Source organism: Macaca mulatta, chromosome 2, assembly GCF_049350105.2.
Source record: "Macaca mulatta isolate MMU2019108-1 chromosome 2, T2T-MMU8v2.0, whole genome shotgun sequence".
Classification (NCBI taxonomy): domain Eukaryota; kingdom Metazoa; phylum Chordata; class Mammalia; order Primates; family Cercopithecidae; genus Macaca; species Macaca mulatta.
In genome coordinates, this window is record NC_133407.1 from 174493808 (window position 1) to 174511924 (window position 18117).

An 18117-nucleotide genomic window follows, 5' to 3' on the forward strand; every position below is an offset into this window, starting at 1 on the left:
GCTGGGATTACAGGAGTGAGCCACTGTGCCTGGCCAGAAGTCTAGACATTCTTAATTGCTATTACAGAGCTGCCTCTAGTTAGCTCTATCTAGACAATTTAAGCCTTAATTTTCATCGCCCTAAAATGGGATCTGTAGGACCAGCTAATCAGATTGTTATAATTCAATAAGGTAAAGAGTATAACGGTTTTGTATAGCGCACAGCAAAATATATATCTCAATAAATGTTTACTTCCTTTTTTTAATCAGTTGAAGGTTTTGAAAAATGGTGGAATAGGATCCATAACAAGATTAGCACCATGCCTTTCATATCATCAAAGGAAGACTTGGACTTGTTTCCCCGGACTAATATAGCATTGAAATGTCCACTGGGAAAGCATGTGAATCAGCAATACAGGAATTCTAGAAGGTAGGATGTCCAAGAGACATAAAAAGGGTCAGCCTGATCCTTGGCATATATGTTGACTGGTTCTACAGAAAATGCAGGAAAGCTTAGGTAGAATATTGCTTGTGTAGAGTCAGACCGGTGAACCTCAAATTTGGACAGAAGCCTCTGGGAGTCTGGATTTAGTAGGATTATCCTTACCAGTCATTTCCAGTTACATAGTGGGCCCCATACGGAGCAGGTGAAGAAGGCAAACCAGCAGAGTTCCCTTTAAACTTCACAATGAAAACCTGCTTCAGAAGAATTCAGAGTCACCACAGTATTTACGTTTGTAATCCTCCAGTAGAATATATAAACATGGTCAAATATTATTCTGAATGCTTCTGTGAGGGTATTTTTGGATAAGATTTACATTAAATTCATTGGCTTTGGGTTAAGGAGATTATCCTGTATAATATGAATGAGTCTTATTTAATCAGTTGAAGTCTTGGAAGGAACAAAAGACTGACCTATCGTAAGGAAGAGGGAATTCTGCCAGCAGACTGTGTTGGGTGTTAAATGCAGCGTGGGCTCTGCCCCCGCCTGAAGCCTGCCTGCCCACCCTGAAGACTTTGGACTTGTCTGCCTCCATAATCACATGAGTCAATCCCTAAAATCAATCTCTTTCTCTTTACAGTCAGTCCTCTATTTACTATGATTCAACTTAGAAATTTTCAGCTTAATTATGGTGTGGAAGTGATACACATTCAATAGAAACCCTACTTTGAATTTTGAATTTAGATCTTTTCCCAGGCTAGCAATATGTGGTATGGAACTCTCTCCCGATGCTGGGTAGCAGCAGCCAGCCATGGCTCCCAATCAGCCACACTATAGTACTCTATAGTAGACTGTGTTGCCAGATGATTTGGCCCAACTGTAAGCCCAGGTAAGTGTTCTGAGTATGTTTAAGTATGTTTAGTACATTTTCACACTGCAATAAAGAGACTGGATAATTTATAAAGAAAAGAGGTTTAATTGGCTTCCACAGGCTGTACAGAAGACATGACTGGGAAGTTCTTAGGAAACTTACAATCATGGCGGAAGGGTGAAGAGGAAGCAAGCAAATCTTCACATGGTGGCAGGAGACAGCGAGCTAAGGAGAGGTGCTACATACTTTTAAAAAACCAGATCTTGTGAGAACTCTGTCACAAGACAGCACTAAGGAAATAGTGCTAAACCATTAGAAACCACCCCCATGATCGCCACACCTCCCACCAGGCCCTGCCACCAACACTGAGAATTACAATTTTCTGGGTTTTTTTGAGATGGAGTTTTGCTCTTGTTGCCCAGGCTGGAGTGCAATGGCACAATCTCGGCTCACCGCAACCTCTGCCTTCCAGGTTCAAGCAATTCTTCTGCCTCAGCCTCCCAAGTAGCTGGGATTACAGGCATGTGCCACCACTCCTGGCTAATTTTGTATTTTTAGTAGAGACAGGGTTTCTCCATGTTGGTCAGGCTGGTCTTGAACTCCCGACCTCAGGTGATCTGCCTGTCTCAGCCTTCCAAAGTGCTGGGATTACAGGTGTGCATCACTGTGCCTGGCCATGGGAATTACAATTTAACATGAGATTTGGGTGGGAACACACAGCCAAACCATATCAGTGGGCTAGGCAAAGCTATGAGGTTGGGTAGGTTAGGTGTATTAAATGCACTTTTGACTTATGATATTTTCAGCATGTGATGGGTTTATTGGGATGTAACTCCATTGTAAGTTCAGGAGTATCTCTATATATACATATCCTATTGGTTCTGTTTCTCTGGAGAACCCTAATACACAGGCATTCTCAATTTTTTATTAAATAATTAAATGAAACTTTGTGTTAATAAAATGTATATTATTGTTAAAACACTGAAGATATATTTATGTACAATCTCAAACTTATTTCCCACTGCAAAACCAAATGATTCATCATCTTTTGTTTGTTCAGATGTAATTAAAAAATCTATTTATATTTATTGGAAATGGATAGCAGTTAAATTAATAAGTTATAAATTAGCCTTAAATTTCTCACTGAAAACACCTCTAGGCCATAGGATGGGAAATGTGGAATACTGAGCAGCTGTCAGTGTCCTTTTGGAGAAGAAATTGCTGAGGCCAAAGTTCTTCCAGTACAGCTTCTTGGCATTTTGTTTTTCTGATTTACTCAAAAGTGCTTAAGATTGTTTTAAGACCACATAAGATCAACTAAGGTCTTAGGGAAATGTTTCCATTTACCTTAAACGTTCAGAATAAATTGTTATAGAGAACAACTGAAGTAGAGAATACAGAATGGAGATAAATAGACTCCTGAAGACAAAAATTCCATTTACCTGTGATTTTGGGGTGAGGGGGCAATCTTGGCAATTAGTTATATCATCTCAGTGCTTCCCAAACTGAGGTGGTAATCCACGAATATAAGGAAAGTTACAGGATAAATGCAGTTCACTTTTCCCTATGGCCAATTTTTCAGTTTTATTTGAAAAAATTATAAAATGTGCCTGGTCAGTGAGTCAAAACTGTTTTTTCATATTAAAACAAACATCAATACCTTATGGAACAGAATGCAAAACTTACAAATATTTTACAAAACTTCGAAGGCAGTTTGCACTTACAAGTGAATGACTTCATTAAGTTCCTAGCCACTATCTACTGTGTTATATAAGTTAAGGCTGTACTCTCCACTCAGCAGTACATCTTTGATGAAAAACATTTCAAAATCATGGTTTTAAAATAGACTGACTTAAGAAGGTGACAAGCACTGAAGAAGAGAGAAGAAGATCAGCTCCATTTGAGAGCTCCCTGCCCCTCTTTGAATTAAAAAACTCTCTCAAAGAAGAGGCAATAGAGAGTAAAAACTATGAACAGAGTGGTTTAATGAGACTACTTTTTTTTTGTTTGTTTTCGCTTTCCTTTTCCCATAAATGCCATCTTTTTGGTAAATGTTATTACTACAGCCTTTTTTTTTTTTAAGTTTTTTTTTTGAGAACTACCATTTATTGAGACTGTCCTATTCCAGCTTTCTACATGGGTTTTCATAATTACTCTTTTCAACAACTTTGAGACAGACATAAGAAATAATGTAGTAAACAGCATGGATATACCCTCAGGTCTCCAAAACCCATGGTTTTGGCGCAATGCCATTCCAACTTCCACCGTCTTCATCCTCCTGCTTTAACCAGGAAAACATATTTACTGGGCAATAGACGTGTCAAAGGTGAAGGTATTCACATCCAAATAATACTGTGCTGTTGTTTTCAAAGCAATCCACGTTTCACGAGCCTGCAAGAAAAGGAAACACAAGTCATGATCTCTGAACGTGTAGAACATATCTTGCATCAGTTATTCTGATTATCATATAGCTATTCCTAAAAGATGAGAAAAAGATAATGGAAGAATTATACCAATAGACTTTGGTTTTCATACTTTTAATAATCTGTTTATTTCAATGCTCAAATATTTTACAGTACTTGTGGGGCCACAGTATAAACCAATGTGGTAGAGTCTTGCTACATTACATAGTGTCTGTCAGTTGGTACAAAACTGGTCTACAAGTAGAGGCAGGAGTGTACCTGAAAATGTCAACATTCTATAAAGAAGACACAGTCTACCAGCCTACTTAATTACTTAATTGGCCAAATAAACAAATGTCTTGTTTCAATAATGCTAAATAATGCCTATTGGATAAAAACAACTATAAAACTAGATGCATTATTCAGTTAGTGGTTTTCATCAGCAAGTGCAAAACAAGCAGATCCTGGTAGACCAGTTAAGACCTAGTCATGTGGAGTAAGGACAGGATCAAGGCCCCATGAAAACAAGGACATTCAACTTTTTATGGCTTTATACAGTCCTCATGCCTGACGATAATCAGAGCCTGAGATATGTGGAAAGAGAGAAAGAATAAGTGAAGGAATTAATTCATTCATCGTACAGCTTTGTTTCCTAAATTGCTAAATTGTAAGAGGGAGATCATGAATAATTGAAATCCTCAGATAATTCAGCAATTTCATTTGGCCTGGAGTTTTAATGTCTTCTTCTATCAGAAAAGTAAACATAGAATAAAAAAGGCCGATGCAAGTTTCTTCTTTGTTTCTCTTGCAGCAAGAATGCAAATGAATAGGAAAACGTACAAAAGGCAAGCAAATGGAGGAACCACATTAAAGCCTTGAATAATTATCACAGAGGATATTTAGCTACTGAACAACTGAAAGTGACCTAAGTCTGACCACTATCCATTCATCCATCTACACAAACATGTAATAATTTATTAAGCTTTGATTATATAACAATCTTTTTGCTAGTTTCCGAGAATAATTACCTTGAAGGATAAGATACAGACCCTACCTTTATAGTCCAGGTAGGTAGGCTGGGTACACAAAACAAGTAATTCCAATTGACATTTTGAGAGCTATTTACTTGTGAAAGAGCATACAAAAAGGGAGAGAAGGAAAGACAAATGTCGCCCTGAGAAGAAGGGAAAAGCTTCAGAGGGGAGGGGACATTTGAGTTTAGTCTTTAAGCAAGAGGCAGAGTTTACCAGGCAAAAACCACTTCATGGGGAGGAAAAAGTAGATGTAGCTCAGAGTGTCCAGAGAAGAAAAATCAGGGATAGGCTAGTCGTGTGTTAATTAGTGGTCAGCTAATGCAATTACCATTTAAAAAGATAAATGGTGAAGGACCATTTGTTTCTAACATAAATACCTGATTAGCCAGTGTGTTTCCCCACACATCTGAACTGTGATCTGGGTCCCAGTAATCCTGCAAATTTACATGTCTTTTGAGACGTAGGAACTGGTTTGCTGGGTCCTCCAACAAAAATGGCGCTCCCAATGCTCCTGCAATTCAGAGTCCAAGAGCATACCATGTTTTAGAGCAATAGTTTACATCTCAGTGTTTCCTCTTAAAGAGACCCAGCTGTGATCTTTGGTCGGCTGGGGGACTGAGGAGGAAACTCGGGAAAAGCTAAGCTCTGAGCAAGACAGCTACTCCTTGGCCCTTTGTCACCGCTGTATGCTAACCACTCAATTTGACCTGCATTTAGTTCGTCTTGAAAGCCAGTGCTATGTGGTGGATGGAGCAGGATTTCAGAGCTTCCTTTCATGCCTGGGGGCCTGCAGACCTGGATTCAAGTTCCAGCCCTATCACTTTTCTGGGAAAGTTACTTGATTTCTTCGCACTTTAGTTTTCTTGCATGTTAAGGGGTATAATAAAACACACACACTTGCGTAAGGACTGGATAAATTGATGACTATAAACCATCTGGCTCAAACTAGGCAGTCAACAATCTTATTCTTGCTTTCCTAGCCCTCCAAAATAGAACTGATCTTTCTGTTTGAACTAAGCTGCTCCCAAACCTGACACTGTGGTTTAAATTGTTGGCATTGATCGATTCATCATCAAACTAAACCACCTTATAGTTTCCAACTCCTTCCTACTGCAGGATTAAGAAGAAAAAAGACATGATAATTTTTAAAAATCCAGACTTTTTAAAGATCTTGAAATTTTAACAATCTGTGTTGTATTTTCATTCTCAAGTAAAACACAGTTGCATTCAGAATTATAACTTGAATCAATATAAAGGAAGAACACATTTTCTCCCAACCTATAGGTGACAACAATACAATCTGTTTATTGTGATAAAGAAGCATTTATTACAACATCTGATTGTGAGTAATGTTACATTAGGCACTTAACAACCTCATTATTAGCAGTCCTCTATTGACCAACCTTCTGTATGAACCTAGGTTATACAGCAAGCTATACAGTATAAAAATTCCCCTCTGTAGGGCTTTCTGTTTAGTTGGGATCCTACTAAACCTACTTTCTATTTAGTAGGGTCAAAGATAAAAACAAAGCGAGGCAACACAGGATTTGGTTGCACTAAAGGAATTTAGGAGAAGGTGTTGTTATTGAGCACTAAGACACTGGGGTACAAGTAGGCATTTTCATGGTCAAGGAAGTTGTTTCACTTGCTCCTTGAAGGAAAAATTGGATTTAGCAGGTTGGGAGAAGGGGAAACATTTTGCAAAAAATTTAAGCCAGAGGAATGCTGTGTTTCACCATCTCAAAACAATAGTTAGAGGTGGCTAGATAGAAGAGTTTTATATTAAAAAAAAATTAGCTAACATTTAAACTTAGGAGATATTAGTGACAGATGCCAGAAGTAATACTGTTCTGCTGCTAGCTAATCCAATTTAGTATAATCCAACCAGCAAGTCTGTGGAAACCATCTTTTAAGGTGGCTCTCAAAGATTATTACTTCTTGTTATTCATATTCTTGTGTAGTAGTCCCCTCTTTCATTTAATAGGGCTGACGTATGTAACTATAGGCTATTGTGGAATGACTGTGTGCAATTTTTGTGGCTAGGAAATAAAAGATGTTACAGCTTCAGCCTAGCCCCTCTTTTGGACCACTTGCTCTAAGAAAAGTCAGCTGCCATGTTGTGAGGGCACTCAAGCAGCCCTGAGGGGAAGACCACATGACAAGGAAATGATGCCTCCCAACAATAGCCAGGTAAGTGAGCCATCTGGGAACCTGATGTTTTTGCTCCAGTCAAACCTTCAGATGGCTGCAGCCCCCACTGACATCTCTACTGCATCATCATAATAACTCCAGAGCCACAACCACTGAGCTAAGCCACTCCCAAATTCATGACCCTGCAACTGCAAGTTGTTTGAAGCTGTTAAGGTTTTGGAAAAAGTAGTTATGCAGTAGTAGATAACTTATAGAATGCGTTATATGCACTTACTGATGTCAAGGTAAATAGCTAATCACAGGGGTTCAGACTAAGTTGAGGCATGTGAGATATCTAGGATAGGGTACAAAACACAAGGAACTCACTTTCAGGGTCATACAAATTTTGTACCATAAGTTCCTCACTTCTCTCACCCTAGTCTCTGCTCTGATTATCATCATTGCATGGAAAGATAAACAAAAATAACTTCTGCCAATCACTACTGCATGCAAAGGTAAGACAACAAATAACCCTTACCATTAAAGAATTCACATTATAGTCAGAGTTCATACATAATTAAAAGAAGACATATTGTGATCAGACCATCCATAGTTGGAGCAATTTTGATACTGTCATGGAGACCTCACAGAGAAATTCGTTTTGAGTTGGGCTTCAAAGATTTGTTACGTTTCAACAATGAGGATGAAGGGAGTGGAAGCAAAGTGCATGTATTCCAGGCTGAAGAAAACTGGAGAGTTAAGGAATGGAGGAACAAAGGAAGATTCAGGGTTGGTGCCTTGCATTTTGCCAATATGATTGAAAGGTAGGGTTGTGGTGTAGATGTGGTCAGAGATAACATTGGAAAGGTAAGTTGGAGCTTGATTCTGAATGATTTTAACTGTCATACCAAGGAGTTCGGGCTTTATTGTAAATAATTAATAATCATTTATGAATAAGAAAATGATAGGAAGGACCAGATTTACTTTTTAAAAAAATTGTTTTTATTATGGTAAAACATACATAACATAAAACATACCACTTGAACCAGTTCTGGGTGTACAATTCAGTGGTATTAAGTACATTTACAATATTTTGTAACCATCACCACTATCCATCTCCAGGACTATTTCATCGTTCCAAACAGGAACTCTCGCTCTTTAAACAACTTTCCATTAACCCCTCCCCAACCCCTGGTAACTACTATTTTACTTTCTTTTCCTATGAATTTGCCTGTTCTAGGTACCACATGTAAGTGGAATCACAGAGTATTTGTTCTTTTCCATCTGGCTTATTTCACATAGCATAATACCATCAAAGTTCTTCCACATTGTGATGTCAGCATTTCACTCCTTTTTAAGACTAAGTAATACTTTATGTATTTAATATATATGCATATATACCACATTTTGTTTATTCATTCACAGATTTACCCTGAAAGATCCTTTTGTCAGTGGTGTAAGGACAGACAGTAAAAGGAAGAGAAGAGTGAGGGACACAAGATCAGAGGCTATTCTATAGTCCAGATGAGAGATAAGAAGGGCCTGAATCTGGTGAACATGGGATGGGAAGACAGGATTGATTTGACGAAGACGGGAGGAAGGAACTCACATTCATTTGGGCTGACCAGGGTGGACGAACCAGCTTTGATTTTTTGCTTTTAGATGAAATGCACTAATGGGTCACTCTTCAGATTTCTGATCATTCTCTTTGAAGAAAAGGTGTTAGTTACAGTGTTACATATTTTATGTGTTATTATTCTGTTAATAAATAGGTGTTTTTTTCAAAACAAAATTAGTGGCTATGCAAAATAGATCCAATTCCATCAATAAACAATAAATAGTGCTAAGTAAATGATGCTTAGGGTATAATTTATAGCTATACAGTGAATCTGTAGTAATTGCTTAAGATAGTGTTGCTTGGAATTATCCAAAAGTAAAACCAGAATTCTGTACCACAGTCATCTTGGTGCATTATACAGTCACTAAGAAGAAAAATGCTGTTGCATAAATCTAGGCAGAGAAGCATGCTTTAAATATATACCATAGCTATTTTAAGCTCTAATAATTCTGTCTTTTGTAAGTCTTTTACCTTTTTGCTCATGGAAAATGTTTTATCGATGCAATCTCCTTCTCCTCCCTAGGATAAACCACCTACCTCAGCATTATAAGCCCAATAGGCATCCAATAAATCTTAATTGATGATGATGATGATAACATCACCCATGAGAGAGACAGAAAGTAGTATTTATTATCCTACTTTACAAATTGAGAAAATTGACACGCAGAGATGAAATGACTCACTCAAGGTCATATAGTAAGTCAGTGGCAGAGCTGGAAATAAAAATGCAAGTAATATAGAAGGGCAGGCTATTATCCTCTCTGCTTGAGAAATTTCTCCTCCCTTTTTCATTCTGCCTGATCAACCTTGAAAGTTAGTGAGAGCAAGACCAGGGTTTTGCGTTTGTGAACCTATATAATATTGCTGGGGTTTGAAAACTGAACCCTGAGTTTTATTGCTTTGTTGATTTTTAAATGAGTGTGTGTTTTTTTTTAAAACGTAGGCAATATCAACCAGGTTAATGCCTTTCCTAAACTTCATGATCATCAGCTATGAAAAATATCTTTCTGTCTGTCTTTACAACTCCCTATACATGCCCCTTTTTTCACCTACATCATAGTCAGCTTTAATAGGATCTGTAAATGTTTTGTCTAAACATTTCTCAAATACCCTCTGCAGAAAATTCTGTATAGTAGAAGCAAGGCAAACACTTCAGAGTATAAAGCAAACACTATTTGGGATCACAGCTCTCCTTACACAAGTCAAGAAGGATCAGAGACCCAGAGTCTTTTCTTGGCCTCGCCAGTGACCAGCTAGGTCATTGAGCCACTTCTTACTCCTGCACTTCCATTTTCTGTTCTGTGAAACAAGTCTGGATTATACAACCACTAAGGTCTCTTCCAGCTCTAATATTTTGATCTGGAATGTATTAATAACAAATAGGTCATTAATCAAAAGCTACTTTCTATGCATGGTATCGTGTTATCGGAAGCACAGAGAATATGCTAAGTGGGCACAGTTCCTACTACTTTCAAGGAACTTATTGAAAAATTTAGCGCTGCCACAGTCAGAAATAAGTGAAAGAGAGGTCAAAGTAGACTTAACCAATAATTAAAGCAAAACAGATGAAAATGTATTCATATTATGAACAAAGTGGGGAGTGCCCATCACAGGCTAATGAGCAGTATGAGAATAATGAACACTGCATCATTAGAAATGAAAGTCTCTATGTTACTAGCACCCATGGAAAACTGAAAAAAACTCTTTAAACAGAATGGCGGGGGAAAGACAATATTCTATATCCTATGCACATAACCTTGAAATGATACTTGTGGTAGGAACCTATATATCTAAAAGATCAGAAAGTCTAAGGTAAAGTAAGATACAGAATTAAAGGGCAGGGTCTGGTGGCAGATGTCTGTTTTTCCTGATGTAGAGGAAGCTCATTTAGGGAAAGCCCAGGCCCCTCTTCACCCCTGTGTGTGCTCTGCTCCTGGGAAGGGGCAGTGCCTCAGTTAATTTGTAAATCTAAGAAGTGTAACTTGACCATGCCCAGCTCAGCTCTTTCTTCTTCTCTTGAGAGTAAACTGCCTTCCTAGGACATGCTTCCTGTTCTGGTTCTGCAACCTGCAATCGGTTGTAAATTTGCCAAATTTGGGGGTCCAATCATCAGGCCCTTTATGTACTTATCCTAAGCTACATTTTCCAAATTAGCCCTTCTCAGGAATAAAGGAAATCGATTGCCTTCCATAATCATATTTCTTTATTTCTCAACTTGATCAAAACTGGACAAAGAAGAAAGGTGCTATTTGTTGGAGGGAGATGAAGAAAGAGTAGCTTAGAGAACCCAATAATCTGTTGCTCAAAGCCTCACTAAAAAAGGAGGGGAAAAAAAAAACAAACAGAGCACATGCCGGGGTGCTCTTGTCATTCCCAGATAGGCACAACTGAATTATTTCCCACATGTAACCTTCAATGTCTTTATGTTTTTGAAATAAATGCAATGAGATTCAGTGGGGTCAGAAGACATAAAATATCTGGGCAGATTCATAGGATAGGTCTACTGCTAGCTACTTCCCTTAGGGTCTAGGTAATACTGATATCCGGGTTATTACCTGATACCTGGTACTAGAAATGGAGAGTGAGCAGTGCAGACTTGCTTAAAGTTCAAAGATATTTACGTATGGGATGGTGAAAGTAAAGCACTTAGCACTCTAAGTACACAATAATATTTATTGTTTACTATTTTTATTGAACGGCTGAGTCTCAGTCCTTGCCTTTAAAATATTTATTTTTTAAGAAAACATGAAATAACTGCCCAGAAAATTATGGACACACACAAATTAAGTACTGAAATAAAGTATAAATGGTCACTAGGAATAAAGTACAAAAAAGGATCTGGAAAAAAGGATATATAAATGTCTTAGTAATGGTGTAAAAATTTCAAAGATTTCTGTAAATGTAGAAGAATTATGATTTTGTGAGAGACTAAAATACTTATGTTTCGGTTCATATTTTCTAAAATTTGAATATTCTCTTTGGTAAGTAGTTTTTTTTTCTTTTTTTTGAGATGGCATCTTGCTTTGTTGCCCAGGCTGGAGTGCAGTGGCACCATCTTGGCTCACCGTAACCTCTGCCTCTGGGGTTGAAGTGATTCTTGTGCCTCAGCCTCCTGAGTAGCTGGGATTACAGGCATGGACCACCATGCCTGGCTAATTTTTGTATTTTTAGTAGAGACGGGGTTTGCCATGCTGGCCAGGCTGGTCTCGAACTCCTGACCTCAAGTGATCTGCCCGCCTTGGCCTCCCAAAGTGCTAGGATTACAGGTGTGAGCCACTGCTCCCCACCAAGTAAGTAGTTTTTACACACAATGGCATAGTTATTTTATTTATTTCCCCATTACAGTTGGTCACTGACCCAAAAATGTGTAGTGGAAGACAGAAGAGTTGTGTTTAGTAGAACGTATTCTCTCACTTTGCTTGAACTTGGATAAAAATTGGTGAGAAAAGGAGAGAGAGAGACAGATAATGGAAGAGAAGCGATTTGGTTTATGAGAGAAAAACGTGAAGAAAGAGGAGAATAGAAGGAAAGAGATGGAGAGAGAAATCAAGAAAAAAAAATCAAAGGAAAGAGAGAAAAATGAAGGGGGTTTACAAAAGACAAAAAGTGAAAAGCCCCAGGGCAGATAAAGGAAGTGACACAACAGAAGGCAAAGAGGATGAAAGGACACTGGAAAAAACGGAGAGGGGTGCTGAACTGCGGACCAGCTCTCATATTCTAGTGTCCTGTTCAGAGTCTAACAGGGGCCGGGCAGGGTGGCTCACACTTGTAATCCCAGCAGCTTGGGAGGCCGAGGTTGGTGGAACACATAAGGTCAGGAGTTTGAGACCAGAATGGGCAACATGGTGAAACCCCATCTCTACTAAAAATACAAAAATTAGTGGGGCATGGTGGCGCACGCCTGTAATCCCAGCTACTCTGGAGGCCGAGCCAGGAGAATCGTTTGAACCTGGGAGATGGAAGTTGCAGTGAGCTGAGATCGCACCACTCCACTCCAACCTGGGTGACAGACAGTGACTCCGTCTCAAAAAACAAAAACAAAAACAAAACAAACTAACAACAACAAAGAACAAAGGTATAACAGGATGCTTTCTAACTGACCTTTTAACTCAGTAACTTCCACTTTACTGGCATTACAAGTGCTGACATGTTGAGTATTTTGAAAAGTAAACAGGAAGTGGTGTCACTTGGGTTTAACTTAAATCTGTTCTAACCTGCTCTCAACACACATACACAATGTTGGCACTCACTCTTATGGCCACAAAATTTCCTTGGACGTGTCTTTGGAGCTGGTGGTTCTTTTATTACTTATAATCTTGTAGACATGGACATTCATAACTCACGAAAGGCAGCATTGTATTTGGTTCAATAGTGACTCTTTCTGGGTCATTGCCTGTATGTGTTGATGGGATCCCCATCTCCAGTGCCATGACAGATGATGCTATATGTGTAGGAAAACAGTTTTTCTACAGCACCCAGACTGCTCAGTGAATCTAGTCATAAGCAATGACACTGAGACAACCAAGTATAAAGGGGTCCCCGGAGAACCTTGGACCGCTCTGCTCACTGGGAGAAGGGGTGGAGCCACAGAAGTTCAGGCCGTTTGCAGCGGGAGGGGCTGGTCCTTCCTATTCCTGTGTAGGAACCTGGGATTCAATCTGTGATATGATGGCCTGTTAACAGGAACCCATCTCCCACTTTGCTGTGTAGTTTTACTCTTTTCCCTGATAAATTCCATCTCGCTCACCCTTCAAAGTGTCTGCGAACCTAATCCTTCCTGGTCATGTGACAAGAACCTGGATTTTCCTAAAACATTTTTTTTTCAACCAAATTATTTTCCAGTTTATTCTCATTATGTATCTTCTTGAGAGTATCAATCAATCATAAGCCCAAGTGAGTAGGTAAAATTAAGAACAAAGTCTTTTAAAATAAACCAAAACTGTGTCAGAGAATACAGAATCTCTAAAGAATTGGAGGGCTGCAGGGATGACTGAAAAGGGCTAGTCTTCCTATGGTAGAGAAGAAAGCAAAAAGAAAGGGATTGGGAATGCTGACAGGGTTTTGTGTTAGAATATGTGAGCTTAAAAGCTCTTGTCAAAAAACAAAGCAAATAAAAAATCTTTCAAGACAAACTGGCATTGGTTACTAACTGTGGAGTGAAAAGTAAGAGCTGGAACTACAAGAGGAAAAACAGACCAAAGGCAGCTTACTGTTCTGCCTGTCTAAAACCAGAAGACATACTTGCACTTTATGGACAGATCTGATTGCAGGTCAACAACATGGGCATGGACCCCCAAATCGTTTCATGTGTGGGTCAACTCCAGCTGCCAAATCCAATCAGGGTTTCATGATTGCTGAGGGAAAATAAATCTATTTTTCATTTTAGCAGAACAATGAAAGGAATCCTTTAAAAAATACACAAACGAGAAACAACAAAAAACACCAATATAATTCTTAATAGTGTTCAAGAGTTGGTTCACTTAGAAAAACACTTTTCAAAGATGTCTGTTTTCCATATTTCCTCTGCATGTGATATAAAGCTGTCTGGTTTTAATAAATGCCCTGTTGCTACTCTTCACCATTAGTACAACTAGGAACTGTCATTGAAAGTCATTAGTGGTGTCCTGGTTCTGCTCAATTTTGTCAGGTAAGCTCACTCAGCTTCTTAACTCCTGGTCCTTTCTTGTGGAAGCAATGGCTACGATACTGCCTCCACCACTTTTTCAAGAGGAGGTCTTGCTCTGTGAGCTGCTGCTAGCCCATGTCAGGCACTGCAATGCCAGAGGGGAGAGTTTGTGTAGCAGAAAGAAGAGTTTTGTTCTCATAAGTGGTAAATGTAGGATTTGGACATGAATGCAGTGTCTACCATTGATTGACATGCAGCTTGGTCACTTGAATTCCCTAAGCCCTCAGTTCCCTCTTTTTGTAAAATGAGGAGCATAGCATCTATTAATATTTTCAGAGTGGTCGTGAGAATGGACTAAGATAGCCTATGCAAAGCCCCTGACACATAAAAGGAATTTAAATTAGTAGCATTAGTATTTGCTGATTTCATTATAGAAGAAGGCAATTAAAATTTTTTTTTCTGTAACTCTCCTTCATTTCTGAAAGAAGGCAATTCTTGACCTAAATGTTAAAGAGAGTTTATATGCTTATTTTTTAAATCAAGTCACAACACTTGAACTTCTAATTCTCTGGCCAGAGAATCAGCTCCAATGTGTATAAGTTACTGTTTTGAAACTAATCAATAAAATAACTTGGCAACTCTGCCCATAAATTTAATTACTTGAATAAGGCCTTTCATTGTTTTTGGCTTCAGCATTCCCATCAGGAAAATGGATAATAAGACCTTCTCCCTACCTCCCTTAAATCAAATTCTAAAGAAAAGTAATTTGTTGGACAACTAAGCTATAATAGAGAAAACTTAAAAAAAAAGAAAAGAAACTTTAAAAAAAATGGTTTTCTTATAAGCAAAGGGCTTCAGAGAAGTACAGATGAATAGGCTGTATTCTTTTTTTTTTTTTTTTTTTTTTTGAGACGGAGTCTCGCTCTGTCGCCCAGGCTGGAGTGCAGTGGGTGACCAGATCTCGGCTCACTACAAGCTCCGCCTCCCGGGTTTACGCCATTCTCCTGAATAGGCTGTATTCTTAAAAGAAAATGTGGAGGAAAAGAAGCAAAGAAAGTTCATTCAAGCTATTACTTTCTTCTCTAGAGCTATATGATGTAGAAACTGTCAGCTAAACCAATTACTGTAATGAATGAATCCGCTTCTGAAGACGTCAGTCTCCTCAATCTATAAGCAGCGAAGGCTTCCTTCCTGAGATCTGAAGGGCTAACCCAGCAGTGTACATGCACCTCTGTCCTTAGTTTCTAGTTCTCAACTTGTTATTTCATAAACTTCAACTAGATAACTTTATTATTATTTTTTTTAGAGTCGAGTCAATCAAACCAGTTGTCTTTATAGGTAGACACATCTGTATCTCAGTTGGAGTTGAAGTAAACTCAAACTTGTTTCTTAAGAAAGTCTTTGAAGCCTCTTTAAAAATTTTGCTGAACAATTTCCTTTGTCAGATATTTTTGACCCTGCAGCATTCATAGGTGAATGTGGACCAGCCGGCATTGCTTTAGCCTTGCAGGCATCCACCACCATTACCCCTTCTCAAGTCAACTGCATGGATCAGTGGTCGAAGCAAAGCATGACACTGGTGAGTTATAACTAGCCCATGACTTTAAATTACAATGTGCTCTGAGACACTCACTTAAACTGAGCCAGCCTCATTTTCTTCATCTGGCAATGTGGGCTGTAATTTTGTATGATTGGATATGCCTTGGTTATAACTGCTTATAATAACTTGGCTAAAAATGTTTAAATCACAGATTTAAACATGACCCAACAGCAAATTGCAATATTGATGATTAAAACTCATTATTAAAAGTATTTCTATGCTTAGGAATTGAAGGCTTATTTTATATATATACACATAAATACATCTATCTATCTATGTGTGGGAAGGGCTTCAGGAAAAATGTAATTTTTGTGCATGAGTCTCAAGCTTTTCATAGAAGAAAAGTTTATTCTAATGCAAGGATCTGCATCAGAAATATTTATAAATTATAGAGATTTAACCATGAAGATAATTTATATCTTTGTGTTTTCAGTTTTTGTTACAAGCAAAACAAATGACCTCTCAGTTCAATTTTGATAGAAGCCACTGAGTTACTGGGTCAATTTGGCAGCAAATCGCCTGCCCTCTGGTGCCTTCCTTGATCTGCCTTTAAAGCACCACTTTGAGCTACAGCTTGCCCTAAAGGTTAATTAATTCATGTTCCCAAAGTACTTTGAGGTCTTCGCATAATGGTACTATGTAAGTATTATAGTTCTGAAAGATATTTTAAAATTTTCTTTGTTCAAGGACATAACAGCGCTTCTTTGGAGGCAGCAATTAGACTTCTTAGCAACAGTATCATGTTAATATATAATTAGAAATAAAATGATCACACACACAGAGTTAACATTAACATGTTCAAAACCACAGCATTCTACAATAGTTTGGTTTCCACAGTGCTGTAGAATAGGCCTATGGATAAAAACGTGTTTGTTCATTTCTTTAAAAAGACAAAAGGTATTCTCAATCTGATGGTTGTAGGAGACATGATAAATAAAAAAGAAATAGGTTCTTACCGATAAGCAATGTTGAACACAGGGCTACTTGAAGCATTTTATAGGCCATGATCCTGTTTTGGGAAAAAAAAAATTATTTACTTTAATTTAGCTGAAAAAAGCTTTATGGTGTATCAGGTACTTTTCAGAAGTATAAAGCAGTTGTTGCATACCTGGAAGCCCTGTGAGCTGAGACACAGTCAGAGAGACGCCCTCATCTGAGGTGGCTTTTTTATATAGCTCTTGCCTTTTTACCCTTTGGACTTTTTGAACTGGCTTTTTACAGGCTGTTCTTATGTGGGTAATTTATTTATTTACTAATTTTACCATCTACGTGGATTAATGTAATGTTAAAAAAGGTAGAAAAACTGGATCACTCACGTATTGCTGGTGGAAATGTAAAATTGTCCAGTCACTTTGTAAAAGAGTTTGGTAGTTTCTTAAAAATTCAAATTTGCAATTACTGTCCAACCCAGCAATTGCACTAGTGGGCATTTGTTTCAGAGAATAAAAACTTACGTTAAAAAAAATCTGTACAAGAATGTTCATAACAGCTTTATTAGCAATAGGCAAAGACTAAAAACAAGCCAGATGTCATTCAACAGCTGAATGTTAAAACGTGATATATCTATACCATCGATCACTACCAGCAGTAATAATAACAACTATCAAAAATAATAATTATTGGCTGGGTGTGGTGGCTCACACCTATAATCCCAGCATTTTGGGAGGCCAAGGTGGATCACCTGAGGTCAGGAGTTCGAGACCAGCCTGGCCAACATGGTGAAACCTGGTCTCTACTAAAATACAAGAATTAGCCGGACGCGGTGGCACGTGCCTGTAGTCCCAGCTACTTGGGAGGCTGAGGCTGGAGAACAGCTTGAATCCGGGAGGCAGAAGTTGCAGTGAGCCGAGATCATGCCACCGCACTCCAGCCTGGTTGACAGAGCAAGATTCCATCTCAAAAAAAAAAAGAAAAAAAAAGTTTAATTAAAAACAAGGAATGTTTTACTGCATTGTAAAATGTGTTTGTTTCCAAAAAAGTACATAATCAATACAACCAGAACAGTACTTTCATTTTTCAAACAATTGCCCTTTTCAGTGCCTTGATTAATTGACTAAGTTCATCATCATACAATTTATTCTTAATGACAAATTATGCCTGTGTGCCGGTTTCATTAAGATTATGCAATCTCTAATGAATTGGTATGGATCTATAAAAGTGGTAGAAAACAACTTTGTTGATGACTATCTTTACATTGTAAAGGGTGTTGAGAAACCTGGATCTCCCTACCTGGGAGTTATGCCTCCATTTACTGATAAATGAAAGGCTTTAGAAGACAGCTAACTAGAAACACACACTGCAAAATCTTGGAAGCTTAGGCCATGTCTCCACCTATACGAGACTTTGGAGATGCAATAGCTGTTGCCACAATTCCATAAGTCTCCATTATTTTTTACTTTGTAAAGAGGTATAAAT

The 18117-nt window shown here is 38.2% G+C and overlaps 1 protein-coding gene across 2 annotated transcripts; it reads right to left on the reverse strand.

Annotated features, from left to right (window-relative positions):
• Positions 1–1377: 1377 nt before the first annotated feature.
• Positions 1378–16889, reverse strand: C2H3orf85 (chromosome 2 C3orf85 homolog). Of its 2 annotated transcripts, XR_013414580.1 has the most exons (5): positions 16811–16889; positions 16659–16711; positions 5106–5239; positions 3506–3683; positions 1378–1962 (listed from the first exon to the last, which is right to left on the reverse strand). XR_013414580.1 is itself a non-coding variant. In XM_028843473.2 (4 exons), the coding sequence occupies exons 2-4, from the start codon at positions 16705–16707 to the stop codon at positions 3594–3596; spliced, it is 273 nt and encodes a 90-aa protein (XP_028699306.1). In that variant the 5' UTR covers positions 16708–16711; positions 16811–16889; the 3' UTR covers positions 1378–3593. The 2 variants fall into 2 exon arrangements, 1 of the variants encoding a protein (XP_028699306.1); XM_028843473.2 differs by having other exon boundaries at positions 1378–3683.
• Between the last annotated feature and the right edge of the window lie 1228 nt (positions 16890–18117).

Bases quoted from the DNA above. Each gene is read 5' to 3' on its own strand.
- C2H3orf85 (XM_028843473.2), bottom strand. From the start codon at position 16,707: ATGGCCTATAAAATGCTTCAAGTAGCCCTGTGTTCAACATTGCTTATC. The intron at 5,240-16,658 runs GTAAGAACCTAT...TCTGAATTGCAG, and splicing joins GTGTTCAACATTGCTTATCG to GAGCATTGGGAGCGCCATTT. The intron at 3,684-5,105 runs GTATTTATGTTA...CTTTTCTTGCAG, and splicing joins GAAACACACTGGCTAATCAG to GCTCGTGAAACGTGGATTGC.